Consider the following 21498-nt stretch of genomic DNA (forward strand, 5'->3'; position numbering starts at 1 on the left):
CACTCACCAGGCCAGGAGACAAAGGGGTCAAATTCAGTGCCTTCTTGTATTGCTCAAAGGTGAAGAACTACAGAGGAAAGATCAGGATAAATGAGCTGTCAGAAAATCACGGTGCATTCATGAACTGACATCTTAACACAAATACACACTCACATATACACAGTGACACACACACTATTAGACACTTTGTTGAGCTTTTTAACTACTGAAAATTATGCAGTACTTAAAATTGTATAACACAGTCTGAGTAAATGGGAAAGTGTAATGCACATCCTCGAACATAGACACATCCACTGATTTATTTATCTGAGCAAAAGGGCAAAATGCCAGCAGAGGCGTCTTAATCGGAGCTTTAATTTGCTGTAATTCTTTGCTCCAGACATTTCTCACCATCAGCCAGCTTTGTTCGCTGTGTGAGTGATTACCCCATCTTCTCAGTGTGAGCGCTTATTTTTAAAGTTCACACATCCTCGTCTCCAGCATCTCATTACAGAGCAGCTCCATGCCAGGCATCAGGCTACCCCTACCCTTGCACCCCATTATATGTTAGTCAGGAGCCAGAGATGCTAAGCCTGCCTACAAACAGATCAAATGATGGGGCTCAGGGGAAGGCTTGCTGTAATTGCTTGTAAGCCAATATTTGGTAGGCCAACAGAACAAATAGAGTGGCTGAGGAGACAGACTCGATGTGGAAGGCGTCATGTGTTTAATTAACATGGGTGTACCATGATAGAGTAACTGCGGTTGGAGTGTTTTCATATGGCAGTTGTGAGTGAAACCAGAGGCCAATGTTTGCATCACACCTCAAGGAGCTTTGCGGTTTTCTATGAACCAACACGCACATCCTTTATCTCACCTTGACCGCTCTCTTTGGTGTCTCGGCCACAATTGGAGGCAAAATTCCCTTGTAAAAGCCAAATATGCTGTAAAGACAGAAAATAAATGGTTAGACAGGTAAATATGGTGACTATTGCTGCTAAAAGGTAAGGTAAGGTTACTTCAGATTCCAGGAAGACATAATGTCCCGTAAAACCCCAACTTGTCGTTTTTACACTGCGGTTTTGTGTGAATTAAACAAAAAAAGATATAAGGTGTTAATTTGTGAGCTTTAGAGGAGCTAGCAGGCAGATTTCTTAATCCTTTGAACGTTTCCAGTCTTAATGCTAAGCTAAGCTAAATGTCCCCTGGCTTCACATTGAAGGGAAATCTCATATAACTCTCAGCAAGAGAGCGAATAAACGTTTCCCGAAATGTCAAACTATTCCCACAGCAGTGGCACACAAAAATCATGTGCAATTTACATGACAATGAACCACTTAACACACCATGCTGGTGTCTTTGAAATTTGCATTGTTTTTACTGCTACAGGTTACAATTAATATCTGTAAGATATGAAAATCAATTACCATACTCTTGAAATCCATCACAGTTAATCCTGAAGTCTGCATTAATTTTGTCAATGTTGCACCATTGAATAAATTAATGCTATAAACATTTTAAAGAGGACAAAATGTGCCGTCATTCATGGGTTAAGTGTGGCTAATACATTGAAAAAACAGCAATGCTAATTGGCATGGTCTTCCTCAGGTTGTTTCCAGAAGTGTTTCTATTTTTATTCCTTAATGCTGTACAAAAAAAGTAAATACACACTTAAACTGTATTAGCCAGCAATGACTATAAAAAACAATACAGATTTGATTTTCACTGACGTGTATGTAAGTGTAACACTCACACTTCCATGTGTTTGTGTAAGAGTTTGCTTATTGAGTTTAATCCTGTTTGGAAATATATGTAAACAAATGGCTGCCTGGAACAGTAAGAAAATACTTTGGAAGATCTTTATTTGAAGTGAACGGTGTGCTCCAGCATTTCTATAAAGTTGGGGAACTTAAAAGAGACAGAATAAAAAAGGAAGGCCATAAAGAAAGCAGAATAGTCTTTCAGTCCCCAGAATGGGTCATGCACCAATAACTCTAGATCCTACATTTCCCATTATGCAACCAATTAAAATCTTTGGGCCTCTTCCTGTCTGGTAAATTCCCACGTCTTTTAAACTCCTCATCTCCACTTTGTAACTCTTTCTGTTCAAAATGAGTAGTCTCCATGCTCAAGATTAGGGTAATTTCTCTCACACATGAGTAACTACAGACTTACTCTTTAAGGAGTATACATTTATAAACACCCTTGTAGAGACCTTCAACATGGCACTGCAGGAATCAAACCTCTGACAATATTTAATGTAGACAGCCAGACTAATACCAAGTTCACAAAATGGAAACAGAAAGTATATTGCTGCTATTTGGCAATAGAACCACTAGGATATATTTTAAAACCACAAACCCTGGTAAACATGTTCTTTAGGAATCTGCGGAGGAAATGATTTAAGAGTTTATTTCAACTTTTGATATACTGGATGTTTCAAAAGACGGTAGCTGTATAATTTTAGTCAATTTGGAAGTTTGCCTTTGCTCAATTATACGTCCAGCCATGATTTAAAGCGTACTTGGAGGCAGGAAAAATAATAAAATGATACAGTGAGTTATGTATATAGAAATGTATGCCTACATGTTACACAGGCTGTATTTTGTAAGCAATCAGTTTTATGGAGTATATTTACAGAGTAGATGGACAGTCTGGTTAGATTTATGCAAATTGCCTTTTAACACACATGTTAAAACACACTTATTGGATGTTTCTGAACTGTAAACAAAAGTCTAAATAATCTCTCTTTTGAAGTATTCAAAATCTTTCTGAGTCAGGCAATTTCTACCCAAAAACTAAATTATACAATGCATCTGAAAAACATGAATTAGCATAAAACTGAAACATTTTACAACTACATTTTATTCTTTTCTACATAAAGAGGACATGTTGTTACTCATGTGGGTGAAATCTGGGGAATGTAATGAAAGAGGAGGTCATTATCCCCAGTAAACGTCTCACCGGTTTTGACACATACATTGCAAGAGTATAGTAGTATGTTGTCTGTTTTGCAAAAAGGGCACAAAGTATGTTGCATATACATTAAGAAGTGTATACATGTGCATTTCCCGCACCCCCAGCTTCAGTGAAAACATGGGTGTAATAGTTCATGTGTTTGAACATTATGTCTTGACCCTCTTTCTCAAATATTTGACATTGGGATGTGTGTGTGTGTGTGTGTGTGTGTGTGTGTGTGTGTTAGCTGTTGTGTTGACAAAAAAACTGTCAATGGCAACAGCAGACTAATTTTCCTTTGCTCTCATTGCAAAATGTTTTTATGGGATTGTGTCAAAGTGAAACAGGTAGAACAGGTCGGAGCCCATACAGATGTTTAAAGTACAGATCTCAAACCTCATGCATTTTTATATGTAATTAACCACTACAAATAGATCTTGGTATCATGGTACGGTAACTAGATATGTACAAACTGTATGGAATATATCAGATGATAATATGTGTGCACTGTTTTATTAAAAGTAAGTTGAATGACTTTTTGAGTATCATAATACAAAAATCAACAAATAGCAGTGTGGCCAACCAGGAAAACCTCACCAGCACGTTAACAATCGACAAACCTGTCGCTGTGCCAGGATGTCATTTTTTTTGCGGTCACCAGCTGTCAGACACCATTCATATTTCCACGCTTCCATATTTGTTTACCAATGGGACATTTTTCCATGAGCTCATATTCTGTTAATGGAAAATGCAAAATATGTAAGTTGTTCACAATTGTTCAAAGTGTCGTTCTGGAAAAAAAGGTCTAGTTCTGGACTACTATAATAAATTGAAAGCCAGAGAAACAAACTGTGCTTATGGTTACAGTAAGTTGCATGATGGAATTAATGAAAACCTTTTTTTATTATTCCTGGCTAGTTACGGATACGGGTGGATATACTCTATATCTTCCTATTTTCAACAAATCCAGTGAAAAATCCCAAACCAAAAAGTAATTGATCTTAAAAGCTTGATATAACTTATTTCTCTGTGCCGTAGAGCCCAACTGTTGTCCAAAACATTAAAAAAAAAAAAAAAAGGAATCTGTGAGTCACACTGTTGCATTAGGTAACATGTTGCTTTTTTAGTTTGTTGTTGTTGTTAGGACCATGTAGTGAAACACATGTATGACATGTTTTATCCATTTGTTTTGGACTACGGTTGCAAATTAGCTGCTGAGATAAACCCAGCACATTTACATCGTCATTAAAATGTCAGTATTGAATAACGTGCACCTATAAATGAACATATACAATAATACATTTGAGTTAATCTCACATACACCACCCTAGTGCTGTAAATGCTTACAAGCACACCAAATCTGCAACTGAAAAAGGTCCTCAACAAACGCACCATTTACTCCAGTTTCAGTTAAGTTTGCTAAAAACACTTCCCAGGAAATTATGTTTGTTTTTTTTTTAAATGGTGGAAGCAAATATTTGCGATCTGCTTTTTAAAGACTTATTTGTTCAGAAGGGACTAATGTGTTGGGGGACTGCGAGCCACAGACAGGTAGGGAAGTCAAAAAGTATTAAGAGTATTAAGATTTTTTTGTTTTTGTTTTTGATTGCCAGTTGGTTCATTGGATTGTGTTGTGTTCATTGTGTTTTTATCCCTGTTCCTCAGTCCTCGTCAGTAGCCTACTGGGTGATTGCAGTCTTGTATATACTTTTATTAATGTAGAATAAAGGTCTAAGAGATAGGCTGATAGTAGGGTTAAGGGAGGAGGGGTGGGTCTGTTATGTGTCAAGATGAATGATTGTGATAATACCTGAAGTGAATGTGTGAATGTACATTTAAGTGTTGTGTATGTGAATATATCTGTGTACAGGCCATCCTAGGATAAGCATATATTATTTTATGTATCAAGGCATTGATATTAATCTTGTGAGTAAGACATAGACATATTTAAAATGTTGAAACTGTGGCAAAGAGAGAGAGAGAGAGAGAGAGAGAGAGAGAGAGAGAGAGAGAGAGAGAGAGAGAGAGAGAGAGAGAGAGAGAGAGAGAGAGAGAGAGAGAGAGAGAGAGAGAGAGAGAGAGAGAGAGAGAGAGAGAGAGAGAGAGAGAGAGAGAGAGAGATGAGAGAGAGAGAGAGAGAGAGAGAGAGAGAGAGAGTATAAGGGAGTGCATATTGATATTGAACACAGGTATGTGGACAAAGAGGACAGCATGGCGTGACCGACTGTATCCTGTGAACAGTGGCACCAGCTCTGTTTTGGCAACATTGTCTACAAGTCAACAGAGATGATCTTGGTTGATTGGCTCCAAGTGTAAATATTGATGCTGCCAGCACACATTTTCACTGGATATTATCAGAGAAGGGCAGGCCATTAAACTTACACTGAATCCACAGCAGCAAGAACGCCTCCCAAAACCTGCAGTGATCCACGGCTATTTATCAAAACACTTGTCATCAGGTGACAGGGCTGAAATATTTCATCAACACATGAAGTTACAAAGGTGCTACTGTCTCTGGGTAATAGAGCAATCATAATGCTGGAGTGAGGGATTATGTAGCAGGAAAATCCCTCTTACAAGTAAAAAGTTAAACCCTTGTATTGTTTGTGTAAACAAGTTATTTCAGTCGGACGGAAGGCCCTTCCCTCGGCTCTCTTTGTCCATGCAAATGGTGGCCACTGATTTCCCGGGTGTGGTCGGGCTGGGGAGCCACCAGGTGATGAAGGAGGAGTGAAATTTGTTACAGAACAAATATGGCCTCTAGTGAGTGGCCATCATTTGAATCCTAATTTGATTTCCAATGTAAAGTACACACTAAGTCCCTTTTTGGCTTTCCTAAGCAAATAGCCTCCTGATGCAGAGCAAAGGATGCTGCTGGTGATGGTGGTGGTGGGGGCGGCTGGATAAGTGTGTGTGTAGTAGGTGTGTGTTTGTATGTGCTTGTGTGTATGATTTGTCTTTCATTTTCATAAACCTTTCCTTTTTTAACAGCCTCTATCCATCTGGAGAGGAGGCTGTTAAAAAAGCGCTGACGGAACTATACAGACAAGACTAATTAAATAAAATGGCCAATAATAGCAATGAGCTACATTTTATTGTTTCCTCACATTATAGATGTTTAAATGCATGTATTTATCGGAAAAACTCTCCAGCACAGTCTTTGGCTGTGGCTGACTCTGTTGTATACCATTAATTTTCACGGCACTGGTATAAGGAAATCCATGGGAAATATGAGCTGCCCCAGGGAACTTAGCAACATGTAAACAACAGGCATGCTTCATCTGCAAATATTTTCACTTTCCCAGTGTCTACTGTAACCTTGACATTGTCACTAACAGTATAATTAACAGCGAGCCAGATTCACAAGATGAAAGCACACACAACACATTTTACTACTTTATGCAACATAGAATCCATAATAACATGTGTTGGTATATCCTGCATACTATCATGAGGTAGTAATTATTATTACTAATTCACTTCCAAAGTGAGAGGAACATAAAACGTATGATTAAATGCTGTTATTTCCTTGGTGACGGGGTATTTGCAGGTGGGTTACTAAAAACAGATTATGCTAGAGGACCTTCTTTCCTGCTCTAACAATATGGACCTACAGTCCAAATCCACACCTATCACACATTAAGTGAATTAAATGGAATACACATGGACGTTTTGTGTATTATGATACCTTAAAATACCTCATTATATTTCTAAATCAAGTGAAAAGTGAAAACCCACAAGCTCATCTTTCTGAATTTTTAAGAATGACATACCATTAATCTGATAGCTGCTTCATACCAACCCTGCCTGTTCCCCTGTAGCAACACATATGTCATTTGGTGGACACGCTTATCTGCACTTCTGCACACTTCCATGATGTATATATTTTTTGCATGGGTGGTCCCAGCTGGAGTCAACCACCCCCCTTCTCCCCCACAAGCCCTGCAGTCTTAGCTCCAGGCATTAGTCATTGATCTACTGTACGCAGGCCAACGCTCTCTGCTGTAATGCATGGACCTTTTTAATATTCCTGTGGCCGTGCTTTGGGTCCCGACCCAGTCTCTGGATACCACACTGGTAAAGAATGCTGGAGAATAGAGTCTTTTTGTTTGCCTCCAGACGGAAACACTTAACACATGCTCATGCTGCTGCACCCACATGCAACAGAAAAAGGAGCGTGGCTTGTTAGGTAATACACAACCAAGTGTTGGTGAGCCTAGTTCACACTGTCACACACTTGTGAGCAGAGCAACAAAATTTCATGCTATATTTTCCAGATTTAATAGCATCCAAATTTTGGCGATGTTCATTTTTACCAGTTTTAAACATAAATAATATACACAGAAAACAAAAATGTATGTTGCTGCTGTACAAAAATGGGAAATGTAAAGGTCTAGCTATTGTGTCTAGGCTTCAAAGTCTCTAAAAGATGGTGTCTCACATTTCTATGTATTTCTTCAGTTTAATCAGCGCACTCAAACTAAGAGCTCAGGTTTTCTCCTTCACTGCCTCAGAGAGAGGGAGTGAGGCCTGGTGTTAGCTTGGCCCTGCCATGAGCTGACGGGAGATGTTTATTTTTAATAATAATTCTACAACAGTGGGGCCTAACACTATTTGTATAAATTATAACTAAGTGGTTTGGCCTGGAGGTAATCCACGATGTGCTACTGGGGAGTGATTACAGCCTCAGCAAAAATATACTGTTAGTGATAATTGATTGACATGAAAGTGGATCTTCCATCTGTGGGGACTCTCAGATACATACCACGGCTCTGTTGTACAAGTCCACAGCCCAATAGCTCTCAGTTGATGACACAGATAGTGTGTAACTTGGCAGCCATTTTATTTTGTTAAGAGTGTTCTTTGGAAATTCATTCTACTCCCAAAAGGACACACCCAAAACGCATGTAGACACAAAGGCATTAAATTTCACACTGTTGGTGTTTGTGAGGTGAAGGTGGCACGGCTACTGTAGCATGATAAACTATGTCAGTTGAACTGAAGCCAATGGAGGATTTCCAACTGTCACTAGCGGGCCTCTCACCACGTGCTTGCTCACACCTCGCAGCAGATCAACTTTATATCCGCTGTAAAGCTGTCGTCTCGCCGTAAACAGACCGAGTGGCAACCACTTTCTCCTATGCCTGCACTGTCTCACAGACCTGTCACAAGGCAGGCAGAGGAGGAGGGAGCGTGGCAGGATGACTCTCTTTAGCTAGTTGTGAAAGTTTTACATTTAGGTTTTAAAGCACCAACAGCTTCACTCTTATCCAGTTACAGCGAGTGATATGCTATGTTCAGTGTCTTGCTGCAGGATACCTTATGAGGACACACGGCTGCTGACAGAGACATCAGCTGTTTTTAAGTGATCCAACCTGCAACACTTTCAGCTTTCCGGCCAATAGACCACCCGGCGTTTTAGTTACATTTGAATAAATTATGAATGTCACTTGTAATACTGTTGACTACATACTTTTCCCCCCTTATATACTGTCACTGTGACTGTGGGATTACTTGTGGTGATATAAATGCATGAAATATCTTAATATAAAAGCTACATCATCTTATGACGTAGATGATATAGCTTTGTATTCATTTACAGTGTAGTGCACAATACTCCATTTATAAATCCACTTTCGGACTTTATGTGTCTTTGTGGTGTTGGTCACTGTTGGCCCGCTTTGGACTGACCATGAACTCTTGGGTATTTCAACATTTTCTTTAGATTACCATATTTTGTATTTTTAGATTTTATTAGATTAGATTTTATGCATGTGAATACATTTGTATGAATTTGTGTGCAAACTTGTCTCACATTGCAGATTGAGAGACAAATTAAAGGACAGGGCTGGCAATTTTCTACATTTTTCTTATTGTCAACAAATCTAATGATAACAGCCAAAGTTGAACTCATCCAATTAAACAGTATACAGTGTGTGTGTTCAAAATCTGATAGTAATAGTTTCTGGACACATTGGAGGAGCACGTTATAACTGGCCTTGGATACACACCCAATTCTTGTAAACAGGATCAGTTCATTGTTGGCTCTGCACATAAGATTTATTGACAATCAGAAAAATATAGGAAAAAAAACAGTGATATCCTTTAAGTATTTTGAATCACATCGAATCATTACTCATTATTAAATTCACTTAACAATGTGAAAAAGGACAAAATGTTCCTTCCCTCTACACAAGAAAAAATCTGATGTCATTGGTGAAATGTTTCTGACGAAACTGCAAGCCTAATTCAAAACATTATCTTTTCACTTTAGTTGGTAACGCCTGTCGTGGATAACCTACCCCTCTCTGCGGAAGATTGTTCGGAAGCAGTCACCGAGGCTCTTGTAGTTGGTGGGGTCACTGGTTCCACTTTGGATCTGGAACCTGCAATTAAAAAAGTTCTCATTAAGGCCTGAATCACATTAGTTTCTGAGTTAGGCATTATTATAATCATTATTATAGATATGTCAATGTTGTTACTTGATAATCTTTTGGTCTTCTGTCTTTCCTTACAGAAGGAAAACGTGCAAATTATGTTGTGACACCTGTGTGTTAAATACACTTTGAACAAATTTGATCTTTATCATAAATGAGCTCATTTCCCTCCTTATTTTCCTCGCCTCTCCCTTTCATCTGTCTTTTTTTCCCCCTCCTCAGCCAAGATGAGAGGCTCCTGCCACCAGGTCCCCCCAGCGCAGGGGAGAACTCAAACATTTATTTAACCCAACCGATCCAATTAGCCACCCAACTCCCCATGACCAGGCCATTTGCAGCAAGCTTTTCGGCTACTAACATGCTAGTAAGCGTAGTGTAACAGCTCTTCAGTTACGTGTAAATTTTTAATATGATGGAGCCAGTCGAAGGACTTTTTGTTGTATAGCAAACACGCTGGTACCACCCTAATAAAGGCTGGAGAGCTGTGTGTAAATCTTTTACATGAGAGACCAGTTGGGGGCGAAAGAATGAATAAATGGTGCCTGTTAGAGGTGAAGAGTTTCAGGCATTGAGACGATAAGAACAGATCTCATTATATACTGCCATATGGCTTTGACATAGATCCTTAACTCCAACAAAAACATGCTAAGAAATTACAGAAATTATACATTCAATAAGCTGATCGAGTGATTAGAGAAACACAACAAATTAATGCCCATTTCTAGATTGAAGAATTTAAATACTTCTTGCAAATAGAAAAGCACATCAGGGATTTGGAGGGTAGAAACAGAGGCAGAAGTGAGGAGAGCAGGAGGGAATGGGACAAGAGAAAGATTCCCAACTCATATGGCTTCAACTGCCAGGTCATAAGGTCAGCAGTAAGTCGTCCATGCGGGTGCCTGATGGGGCCATAAAGAGCCCCCAGGTTCCAGTGGAGGGGGAGTTTAGTGGGGTGAGCGGCCTTTCATATCGCTAACAGATTAACATCTTAGAGGGGTGTCCCTCAAATCCTATTTGGTGGATTCCCAAATAGCTTGTAACACGTTCCTGAAAACCAGTTAAAACAGCACAATAAATAGATGTCTGACACCATATTAAAGAGAAGAAGAAAAGAAGGACTCAAGGTATGAGGGGATGGTGGAATGAGGGGTGTGGAGGGAGGGGGGGGCAAAGACCCGGAAGATTTAAGACTACTGGGGCTTGTAAACAAATTCAAATCGGGCTTAATTAAAGGCATATGATGCTGGGGTCAAGGATGGAAGGAACCCTGTCCCCAGTCTCCCCCTGTCTCCTTTGCTCTGCCTTCCTCGACCCGAACCGGCCCTGAGAGAGTGGGGTTGGCAGGGCCGTGGTCCGGTTCCAGCCCCCTGACTCCACTCATGACCCCGGGGTCACCTCATTTCCTCATGGCCCTCTCCTACCCTGCCATAAAAGCCAGGGACCAAACAGCAAGGCCCAGGGAGAGGGAGATAATAGGGAGGACCAGAAGAACTTGTGGCAGCAGGGGAACCGTCAGGCCCCTGGCAAGGAAGCTGCACTTTTCACAGAAACCACCAGTGGAAAACTAGGACTTAAAACTTCAGTCAGTTTAGGTTAAATGTCCTGTTTTAGAGGGTTTATACAGACAAAAAGCTCTAGTTTCTTTTCATAAGACCTTGGTGAATAAGGAGATATACTTGTTGGCTAAAGAAGAGCACAAAACAGCCTCCATGGCTCTGGCAGATCCACTTGGCCTTGAAGTCAGCCATGCGGATCGTAAACTCTGCAGACAGAAGACCCAAGAAAACCCTGGGGCTTCTTTAAAACACACTGCTTGGAGCATCTCCTTCAATCATCAGCAAAAGCTACCGGAGATACAGCATACTCAAGAGGTGATGAGATCTGTGAGTTCATGAAGAGTCCCCCCTCCTTCCCCACACCCCACTTTCCCCCCATGTTTGTGCTTTACAGGCCCAGAGTTGCCCAGGTAAGGGTGAAGGCGAGGGCAGGTTGGTGCTTCTGTGAGCGAGACAAGCACTCTGGGGTAAATAATCTTGAAGACCTCATCCACCTGACCTCCACCGCCTATAAAAGTACAAATCCTAGGCGTCCACAAAGGAGTCAAAAAGGTAAACGAGGGCGGAATTGCAGGCTAGAGCCCCATTCTTTGTATTTTTATGGACAGGAGAACGGTGTTTGAGGTCCTTACAAGGCTGTGTCCGCTCCCAGACCCGGGTGGTAATGGGCTCGAACCGGGGTCCAACAAGACAGGCTGTCACCTCAGAGAAGACGAGATGTTGAGGTGAGGCTCATTAATGATGGTGTTAAAAAATGCCTATGGGAAGGGGTAGGGGGGTTATTGGATTGATCAAAAGGCGGAGGCTTGATGGGCCTACTTTGAAAAGGGCAGGCTGTTCTTTTTAGGGGATCTGTTAAAAATATGCCCCATTAAATGAGAGGTATTCCCTCAGTGCATGGCAATTTTGATGACTTACTCACTTTTATAATTTAGGGTCTACTAAAGCAGTTATCAAATCATTTAACAACAATTCAGACAGTTCAACATATAAATTAGCACCTCTATATAGAGAAATAATGACCTTCTCTACAACAGGTGGTATACTTTCGCTATCTATTATACTGTAATATTTCAAATTGTGCAATTTCTGCGGGTATGAATGTTATGATTTATGTGCGTTGCTGTGTATTTTGACTGGTTGCTACACCGAGAGCCTTGATCTACTCATGCCTTCACTTGTAGAATGCCAAGTGCTTTGACAAAAAAAAGAGAGAGACAAAATATATGATTGAAGAAAACGAAGAACTGAATCACCAGGGGGAGGGTATAAAAGTTGGGCAATTTCTCATGTTAGATCTGAAGTGCATAAGACAATCCAGAAGGCAACATAAAGGGGAAATCTATTTTTTACAGCCAGACAGTTAATTTTAATGAGCAGGATCATAAAGATGGTAAAAGTCCATTGCATTGGTACATGAGGTTAAGAGCACTTTTCCAACCTAAATGATCCAACATGGCACAGACAGCCAATAATGACTTTAGCCATCCAATCATGCCTTAAAGTAGAAGAGTGTAACCAAAGCTAAAATTGTCCCTCTGATCCAATAACTTGTTTTGACAACTCATTGTTGTTGACAACAGTGCTGACTCACTCCTTCTGAGTAAAAACTGATTCACTGACTAATAAAAAGAGCATAAAACAAAGAGTATGACACTTGATTAAAAGAAAAAAAAAACATGTGAGGAGCGAGGCTAACTTATACCGATAGACTGAATCTTTGACAAACTGTTAAAAGGAAAAAAAGTGTTTGAGCATGGCAGTTGGAGGCCAATAAAGACAGACCGTTGGAGAGCAGAATAGGAAAATAAAGACGACGGGAAGAAGATGCAAGATGGAAGCAGAGGGGAAGTGATAAACCTTTGGCGCTTGTGACACGGCAGGCTGTCAACGCTTGATCTGAACCAGGCCAGGTTGGATTTCACCAGCACCACAAACCTACTGGACCTGGGACGGTCCTGGTTATGAGTTGGCTGCAGCGTGGATAAGGGAGAAAAAGTTACTCTGACTGTTAAAGGGCTACAACATCCTTCTGTCCCTCCAGATTCTTTCTGAAACCGATAAAACTGACTCTTCTTGTTCCCCATAGTGATGTTGGGACCAGTTTGCTGGTCCAGATGTCTGCTCATATACTGTGACCCCTGTGACCTGAGATCAGTCTGTGTTACCATGGAAGAGCAGGGAGAGAGGTGCATAAAACAGCACGGGGACAGCTGCGGCGAGGCCAGGCCAATACTGAAACTCAGATGTTTTGAGCATTGCAAAACTTCTGGTTGACTGACGGATCACTCTATATGTTAGAGGAGACTGTAGCAAATTTAGAAAGCCACTAATGCTCAAGTGGAGCAGATAGGTGGAAAAAGTGAGTAGTCTTACTGACGTTTCCACTAAGTGGTTGCGTAACAGAAAGGATTTCTTGGGTGTTTAAGCTGGGGTCTCTTAACCTCTGCCAAATGCTGTTAACTGAAATTATGGTGCTAATGTTGGAGCAATAATTTTAATTATGGCATGATTTAACAGCAAAAAATACTTCTCCACAAGAACATTATGAAGATATTTATTCTGCAGACGTGATTCACAATTTCAATATAAGAGTTCAAGCCTGGATTATACAGACAAAAAAATAAACAAAGAAAGATGACGGCAAGCCAGATATGCTAGGTCAAAATAACCTGGCGATAAAGTATTAGAGCAAGCGACAGTAACTACCACTTTTGTATATGAGAAAATGCTGCAGGATTTTGGAGACTCCCCTGACAGCAGGTAACCACTGGCTATAACACTGTGTGTTCCAGACAGAAGACAACTGCCCTGTGTGCCTCCAGAGAGAAACCTGAGAGTCACTATTGCTACACCGCACCGTCTTGTCTCGTCTCGGAGAGGCCATGACACAGAACTCTGCGGCAGACGCCAACAAGCACGCCACAGATGCTAACTGTTTTAGATTTTACGGAGGCTGCTATTGTTGCTGTAAAAATGTTTCTTTTCAGCTCCCTTATTTAAACATTTTTAACTAATAGGCTTAGGTGTTTGGTCTCACTTATCTAAGACCAGAACCATAAAATATTCTTTTGTGGAGGCAGGTTGATCAGCCAGATGTGGAGGAGCCATCACCCAAAACTGTGGATAAAGAGGGATCCGAGTGAAAGACTACCACCTATTTTATCTTCTTCTGTCTTCTTTCTTCATTTAGCTTTCCTTTCAACATTTATCTGGCATATACATCTTAGTCAAACACTATCATACCGTGCTCAACTGGTATTACTGAGTCAGAACTAAGGCATGACGACTTAAGGCCAGTTCAGATAATAGCCACTTTTACTGGGCGCCAACCAGATTCTGTACCTGACCCAGTTATTTTTAAGTGCAGCGCACTCCCATGAGTGACATGGAGCATTACGGATCCAGTCAGTCATGCAGACCTTCGGTTGTCTCAATGATGTAAATGTCTCAAAACATGGCTGAAATACACAGGCAGTGGACATCAGACTTTGAGGCAGATGTTAACGAATTATGGAGGAAGAGTACAGTAAGCTCTCGTGCTGGTCTTTGCACTTCTGGTGTGTGCATGTCAACGTTTGAAACATCAAGATCTGCAGGTGTGATGATTGCTTGCGGTGCTTTGATGATGATTGATTCATTGGTCTCTGATACCCTGGAGCCAATCACTTTCTCTTCTGCTCCCTTCAGAAACACACAAGCAGCTAGATAATCTTTAAAGATGAAGTAGGAAGTAAGAGTATACGGCAAGAAACTTGCTTTAATATGGAGATATGCATCCCTTGTAAAAGTTTTAACACATAAACATTCTCTTCAACTCTGAGACTTTGATGAAATATGTTAACATTAATTGCTGCGGACATTGCAGACACAGCCACCACACAGGAGATGGTGTATGGTTTGGTGCAGGGACCATGCTGGGCACTAACTTGTCTGTTTAAGACCTCAATTGCAGTTTATCACAGCTGGAAGAGAATTGTGGCTGTGCTTTTGGCACTATGTGAAGAAACTGACCTCTGGATCCATTACAACTTGTTCTTCTACTGTTCAAGTAGCAGTGCCAAAGCAACTATAATTTTTGGACAGTTTGAAAGTGCCTTTACATGTGACTCAAAAGTGCAAAAAGCTTCTGAACAAAATTTGAAAAGGGGTTAAGGAGGCGGGACAAAGGATGTACAGACATGCATTTTGAGTCTGAAAAAAAAAAGAGGGATGGGGCAGCAGGGGGGCAGCACTGTGGTTGCAGCACAGTCAGGGTCTAGTGAAATCAAAGCACACAATGCCTCCACTCTGTAATTAGTGTACTGGAATGTGAACCCCCTTCACTGATAATGATTACAGGTGCTCCAATACGACACACACTGACATGCACATCTGCTGTTTATGTGTACCTATATCTATTGCTTAAATCTCTAATTTTATAATCCATTGGTGACTGTTGGTTGTATCTCTAACATCTGTGAGCGGCAACTGCAGCAACATCTGTCACAGCATTAAAAATAATGGGTTGGGTTCTTAAAGATTGTGTTTCTGGCATTTTGACTTTATTACATATTTGGCAGTAAAGGGTGACAAGAAATGGACGTTGCACCATATGCACCATATACTGCTGGGACCACCAGGGTGTCCCATTTTAAGATCCCATATTTCACAATATTCCAGAAATATTATTGCCAAAGTATCATGTCAGAATATGACGTACTTCTTTATGATGTTGTCTAGAGCATACAGGGAAACTATTTATTTGATTATGTTTTATTAAAAAATAAATCAAAGATATCAGACAGAAGAAAGGGACAGTTCAGGGAGATGACCCTGATTTCTGTCAGCTTGTGATCTCTTTTGGGACTTAATGATGGGGATCTTCAGGTGAACTAAAGACAAAAAATTTGGTGATAAATACAGTCAGGTCAGGTAAATGTATCTTTATTGCCCAAAATCCTAAATTTGCCTCCAAGGGCTTTACAGTCTGTCACCCTCTTATCCTAAGACCATTGATTGGGATAAGTAATAACTGAGGAAGGAGATGAACAGACATTAAAAAATATATGTGTACAAAATAGACCAAAATAAAAAATCACAACAATCCTAGAGATTGATTTCTTGATGTATAAGGAGATGATGATCTGGGAGGCTCAACTTTTGGGTGCCTGCCAACAGGTGAGCTCCTCTTCACAATAGAGACCAGGTAAGAGGGCAGATTACACATAGGCGAAAACTCAAGAACAGCATTCACACAGAAGGCATCATCCCAAAGAGCATGACTGGAATGCAAAGGCATCATATTTAATTCTGCCAAATATGCTGCTCCGCTGTGCTCATGAAAAGACATGCTCTACCTTTTGCACTGGACTTAAAACTCGCTCATGCCCGAACACTGAGGCGATCCTCCATGCACGCGGCATGTGTTTAAGTTTACACTGTGAATAAAGTCTTGCCCTTCAGTCTAACAGCGCCAGGGGGATTAGAAGCTGGATTGACGACCGCTGACCTGCCTGCTTCTTTACAAGGCAAGATCAGCTATCAGGCTGCTGCTGCTTTGTGCCCTGCTGTTTGAGGGTTGTGTCAGGGATTCCTCCATAAGTGCACTGGGGTTCACCAAGCAGTTGGGGGCAAACATAGGTGGAGGTGGGAGGAGGGGGGTGAAGCCTTTGGGCCATCCTTTGCGCTGTCACACGTCCCCCAAAAAGACTGGACGTCATCTGTCAAAGCCCTCATCAAAGATCACTTTCAAGCCCCCCAAGCGGGACACACTTTCATGCGTGCTGTGACCAAATGGAGGTTGTGTTGCCATGGATACTGCCGGGAGCAAGGGCTAGTACCAGGTTTTTCCAATCAGGCTTGAAACAGGCTCCTGGCAAGCTTCGAGGTTTGCAATGACTCTGACAGCCATGTCATACAACACAATTTACAGAACTGCATAATTCAATACAAATCTTCTAAAACACATGTACAACAGGGATTTAAAACAAAATATTGCATAATCGCTCGACAGACTACAAATTCATAAGTAATGAATGAAGTTTAAACAATGCATTCCACATGATGTTGATATTATATAATAAGGTTTATATTAACAGAAGTAGTGGCTGATTCAGCAGAAGTAAGTGAGACGGCTGCTGAAAATCAAAAACCACAGAGGACAGAATGTAAAAAGAGTTCAAACAAGAAGTCAGCAGTGGCATGTCAGCAGGGAGGAGCCACAAAGCTGGATGAAGAATCTTCATCTGAAAGGGGGAAAAAAACTACAAGCAAGAAGTGAGAAGAGGGGAAGCAATAAGAATGGACTGCACGAAATGCACGAACAGCAAGAGAGAAAGTCTGGGAGCAGAGGGAGAAAAGGGGCGGAGGAGAGTGGCTCAGTCAAGAGTTATTGCACAAAATACATGTTTGGAGCTCATTATGGCAAACACATCAGATCATGCGCACACTGTGGAAACTGCAGGAAGTTCCTGGTGACAGGAGAAGTATTGCTCAGGCAGACACAGACATGAGGAAGGTGTGGCTTCAGTCCCCACAGCGGAAGTTAAGGGGGTGATGGGAAGTTGCTTTCAGAGGAGCAGTTGAGTATGTTTGCGCAATGCGCATGCATGTATATAAGGGTGGAGCTCCATGTAACAGGATCTCAACATGAAGGGAAATCCGGGCTTCGTGCTACTCTCTAATGAGAGGGGGAACCTGATCAGAGTCAGATGGGGTGCCCCGAGCGCACAGCCCCCTGCAGAAAGTGCCGCCCGACACCCTTTGTTACCTCCAAGTGAGCTGAGACCAGCCCATGAACCATGTAACTAGGTGGTTTCCAGGTTAATGAAAAGCTGTAACTCCAGTCCCACTGTCTTTCTATGCTAAACTGACGACTCACCTCCCTCCCCGCACCGCACCCTTCATCTTCACCCCCACATTTCTGGAGGGGGGACCAGGGTCAGGGGCAATTAACTGTTTACTTTGTGTGAAGTATGCTACATTTACATTTTGGGCTGATTATTATCCAGAGTGACTCACAAAGAGAAGAATGTCACATCTCTGGATTCACTTTTTTGATTTCCCTGTATTAAAATCAACGAAGAATGTTGATCAGCTCTGTCTCATCTACAGATTATGTGTGTAACAATCCTTCAATAGTTCATGTTGCACAACTCTTCTATAACATACCTTGCTTTACTCTCCGAACAGCTTTGGCTATCTTGCCATCATCCATCCTGATAACTTGTATTGGAGGTCATGCTGGTCTGTACCACAATGAGTGTACATTCCTAATACAATAACTAAACTTTAAATAACACAAACATTATGTAATAAGGTCTTCATGATCCAGGTAGTAAGTAGAAATGTGGCTTTGTGGTCAGTAGTAAAACACTATAATTGACAAACCAATGGAGGACAAAGATCAACAAAAAATTTGCTCATTCTAATCATCAAAATGAGGGTTTGTTTTTCTCAATTTTGTATCACTGTATGTATGATCTGTACATTTTGGGTTGAGGACGTTTGGAATGGGTATATGTCATTAATTTCTGAAATAAAAAAACCCAGACTAAAACAAAATAACCTACAGATGAACAGATAATGAAAGTAATCGTTAGTTGAAGTCTTACTATTAGTAATACTCTTTAGCTGAAAAGTGAAAGGTTCAAATTAAACTGACACCAATTCTGCAGCAGCAATTTGTTCAGTCAAGGAATTTCTGGGCAAGACACTGACCTCTATACCAGCTGGTTTGTTGCACCAAGATATGCAATACATCCATTTATTTCAGTCAAAAAGGCCAATATTAGTGTATGCACGTTTAAACAGCGATGAAAGAGGTTGTTAGTCACACTGATGGAGAATGTGCTCTGCAGGAGACCCTCAGATGTAAGATAGATGTACTTGTTAGCAAAGGTGAGTAACAGGGGTCATGGCTTGACTGGTCAGTGAGCACACAACGGGGAGTAAAAGTGAAACAACAAAGGCAAAAGGACACATTTGAAGTGGGACTTTCACTTTTAGAGCTCATATCTAAAAGCAATTTCCAGTGTGGGCTATTCAAATATTTTTAAAATGCTATCTATCTTTATATAAAAGAGTACTGATTGTACTAATCAGTATCTAACTGATTATCTGAGATAATAATTTTGTCATAATGGAATTGCTTTCCTACTCCACTTTAAAAATAAGTCATGAGTAGTCCAAATTGTGTGCCACCAATCATGTTTCCAGTTATGCATCACCATTTTTTAAATATCTCTGGAACACAGCACTTAATTTATCTGCCAAACCTGTCATCTTAGAAGATGAATCAGTATTTGTTTAAAGGAAAAAGCTCCCAAACCGGCCTGACATTCTTTTGATTCATAGTTGCAGTATTTGGCTACTTGAGTGTTTCTACACCGACTGCTGCAGCTAATCCAAAATCTGCAATTCACCATCCTTTCATAGAAAGAGAAAGATAAACCCTCATTTGGAAAATAGGTAAATATCAGCTCCCGGGCAAGTACACATTTTGGCAAGTTTACCTCCTCAAAAGAAAAAAAAAGGAAAGAAAAAAGAGAAAAAGGGTAGAAAGAAAAAAAAAATCCCTTTGATTCTGCGTTGGTGGAAAAAAGTAAATTTACTCCAGTTGCCGATCAATTTGGACCGGTGGACATTAAAGCAGGAGCCGGTGCCTAATAAGAGCCATGCCTGAGAGAGAGAGAGAGAGAGAGGGAAAGGGAAAGAAAAAGAGAGACGCAGTGGAGGTGTGTCTGTGTCTGACTCTCGGCTCCAAGGTTCCTGCTAATAGATTTCAGCTCCCTCAGTGTCCCAATTAGCTGGTATGTATGCTTGGTTTATGAATTCATGTGTGGATGTTAAGTGTGTGAACATGCATGTACAGTATACACGAATGTCTCAATATCGAGTGTTTTCTGTGTGTGTCATTTTGAGTAACGAGCAGCCTCCAATAGTTAAAAAAATGTCCAATAAAAAATAAAAATAATAAAAACATTTTATTTGTTTCATGCACTTTCTTAAAGAAAAAAACACTGAGCTAAGGACCAAAAGGAATCAATTTACAAAGCCCATTTTTCAGCAACAGAATGCCAGAATCAACATAAACACATGGCGACACAAACAGAAAACAAACAGATAAACCTGTCCAGTTTTAGAGCAGCTTTTTACCACTTTTTAAGGAAGAGCATTACAAAGAAAATAGTGAGTGCACTTTTAACCCTGACCCCGTGTGAGGACGGACAGGCAGGGCTCAAGACTTACCTGTAATAAACCCCCATACCTTCTACACGTGACCATAAATCACACTGTGTGCCTTCAAAGTATCAAATATCAACTAATACAACACCGCTCACCCTTAGCTTTTATCCCTGCGTTTCCTCCTCTGTGTTCTGGTGGCGTTGCCTTCAAAGTGCAACCATCTCACTTTTTTTAAAAGGCACGCCGAGCAATTTATTTACCAAGAAACTGCTGCCGTAAATGACAGAAAAAGCAGTACAATTTACTGACAAGTAGTGAATGGGGCAGGGGGGCCAAGAGCTAAGCCAGAGGTCTTGGCTGGGCCTGTGAAAGACTATAAAGCTTTAGTAGTAGCCCACGACCTGTTTATGGCAGGCTGAGACACTGTGGTGTGAGGCTCCTGATCACGCTTGCAGCTCAAGACTGCTACCACTCTTGCGTAACACACAAACAGAAGATGGTGAGGGAAAATACCCCATGAAACACAGCGAAAGCTTTTAGCGGCATCTGATTTATTCTCTAAGTCCCCTTCGTTTTCTAGAACCGCAGGACGAATAAAAGGATATGATTAAATTAAGTAATAAGGTAAAAAAATTTGAAAACATAAAACATCTAACATTAACATTGTGTGGGGAATGAATGGGTAAATGATGCATTTAATTTTCCACAAAATGTCTAAGGCTCTTGGCATTGGTGCCAGCTTGTGTGGAGAATGATTGCCAAGCTGGCCAGGCCCGCTGAGCTGAGCTGGGAAAAAAAAAAAAAAGACCTGGTATGCTCGGGAGTTCACTACACAAACCCAAGTACCCACACGAGGAGGATTTGAGGCAGATGTGAACTGAAAAATTGCTTTCTGTTTTAAAGTAGCTTACACCAACACGTTTTAAGGTTGAACGGGTGGCTTACCTTGTCTTCACCACATCAAGAGGATGCATCAAGCAGATCTCCACCAAACCTAAAATGTAAAAAAAAAAATGGTCAGGGTAAGTAACTTTAATAACAGAGATTTAGGTGAATGCATGTTCTCAGTTTTCAGGGAAATTCTAGGGGATGTTTGTGTCTATCAATAACTGATGTTAAAGCACATGTTTCGAAGCAACAACTTTAATTAAACGAGAGCCTCATTTGTAGTCAAGGACAAAGTGGCTACACTGGTGTCGGTGAATATTTAGACATTCATACATACTGTTGGTAGTAAAGATAGCTTTAAAGAAGTTGAAGACAGACTTTCTGCTCACCACAATCGCTGCTTTTTATTACAATGAATGCATAAACGGAAACATGTTAAGTATGTAACTAAGAGTAGTAAGAGACAAGGCGAAATGTAAGTACATTGCTTTGTATAATAAAGTTAAGTAAAA

General features: G+C 40.7%; 1 protein-coding gene across 1 annotated transcript in view; it reads right to left on the reverse strand.

The window, feature by feature from the left end:
- Nucleotides 1-21498, reverse strand: part of slc25a21 (solute carrier family 25 member 21) — a 92444-nt gene that overhangs the window by 7737 nt on the left and 63209 nt on the right. The window contains exons 3-6 of the mRNA XM_062440055.1: nucleotides 21044-21092; nucleotides 9240-9323; nucleotides 857-923; nucleotides 8-67 (exon numbers count right to left, since the gene is read on the reverse strand). Coding sequence (XP_062296039.1) covers nucleotides 8-67; nucleotides 857-923; nucleotides 9240-9323; nucleotides 21044-21092 — 260 coding nt within the window. The remainder of the gene's footprint in view (nucleotides 1-7; nucleotides 68-856; nucleotides 924-9239; nucleotides 9324-21043; nucleotides 21093-21498) is intronic.

The sequence above is a fragment of the Scomber scombrus genome, chromosome 19, assembly GCF_963691925.1.
Source record: "Scomber scombrus chromosome 19, fScoSco1.1, whole genome shotgun sequence".
In the NCBI taxonomy this organism is placed as follows: Eukaryota; Metazoa; Chordata; class Actinopteri; order Scombriformes; family Scombridae; genus Scomber; species Scomber scombrus.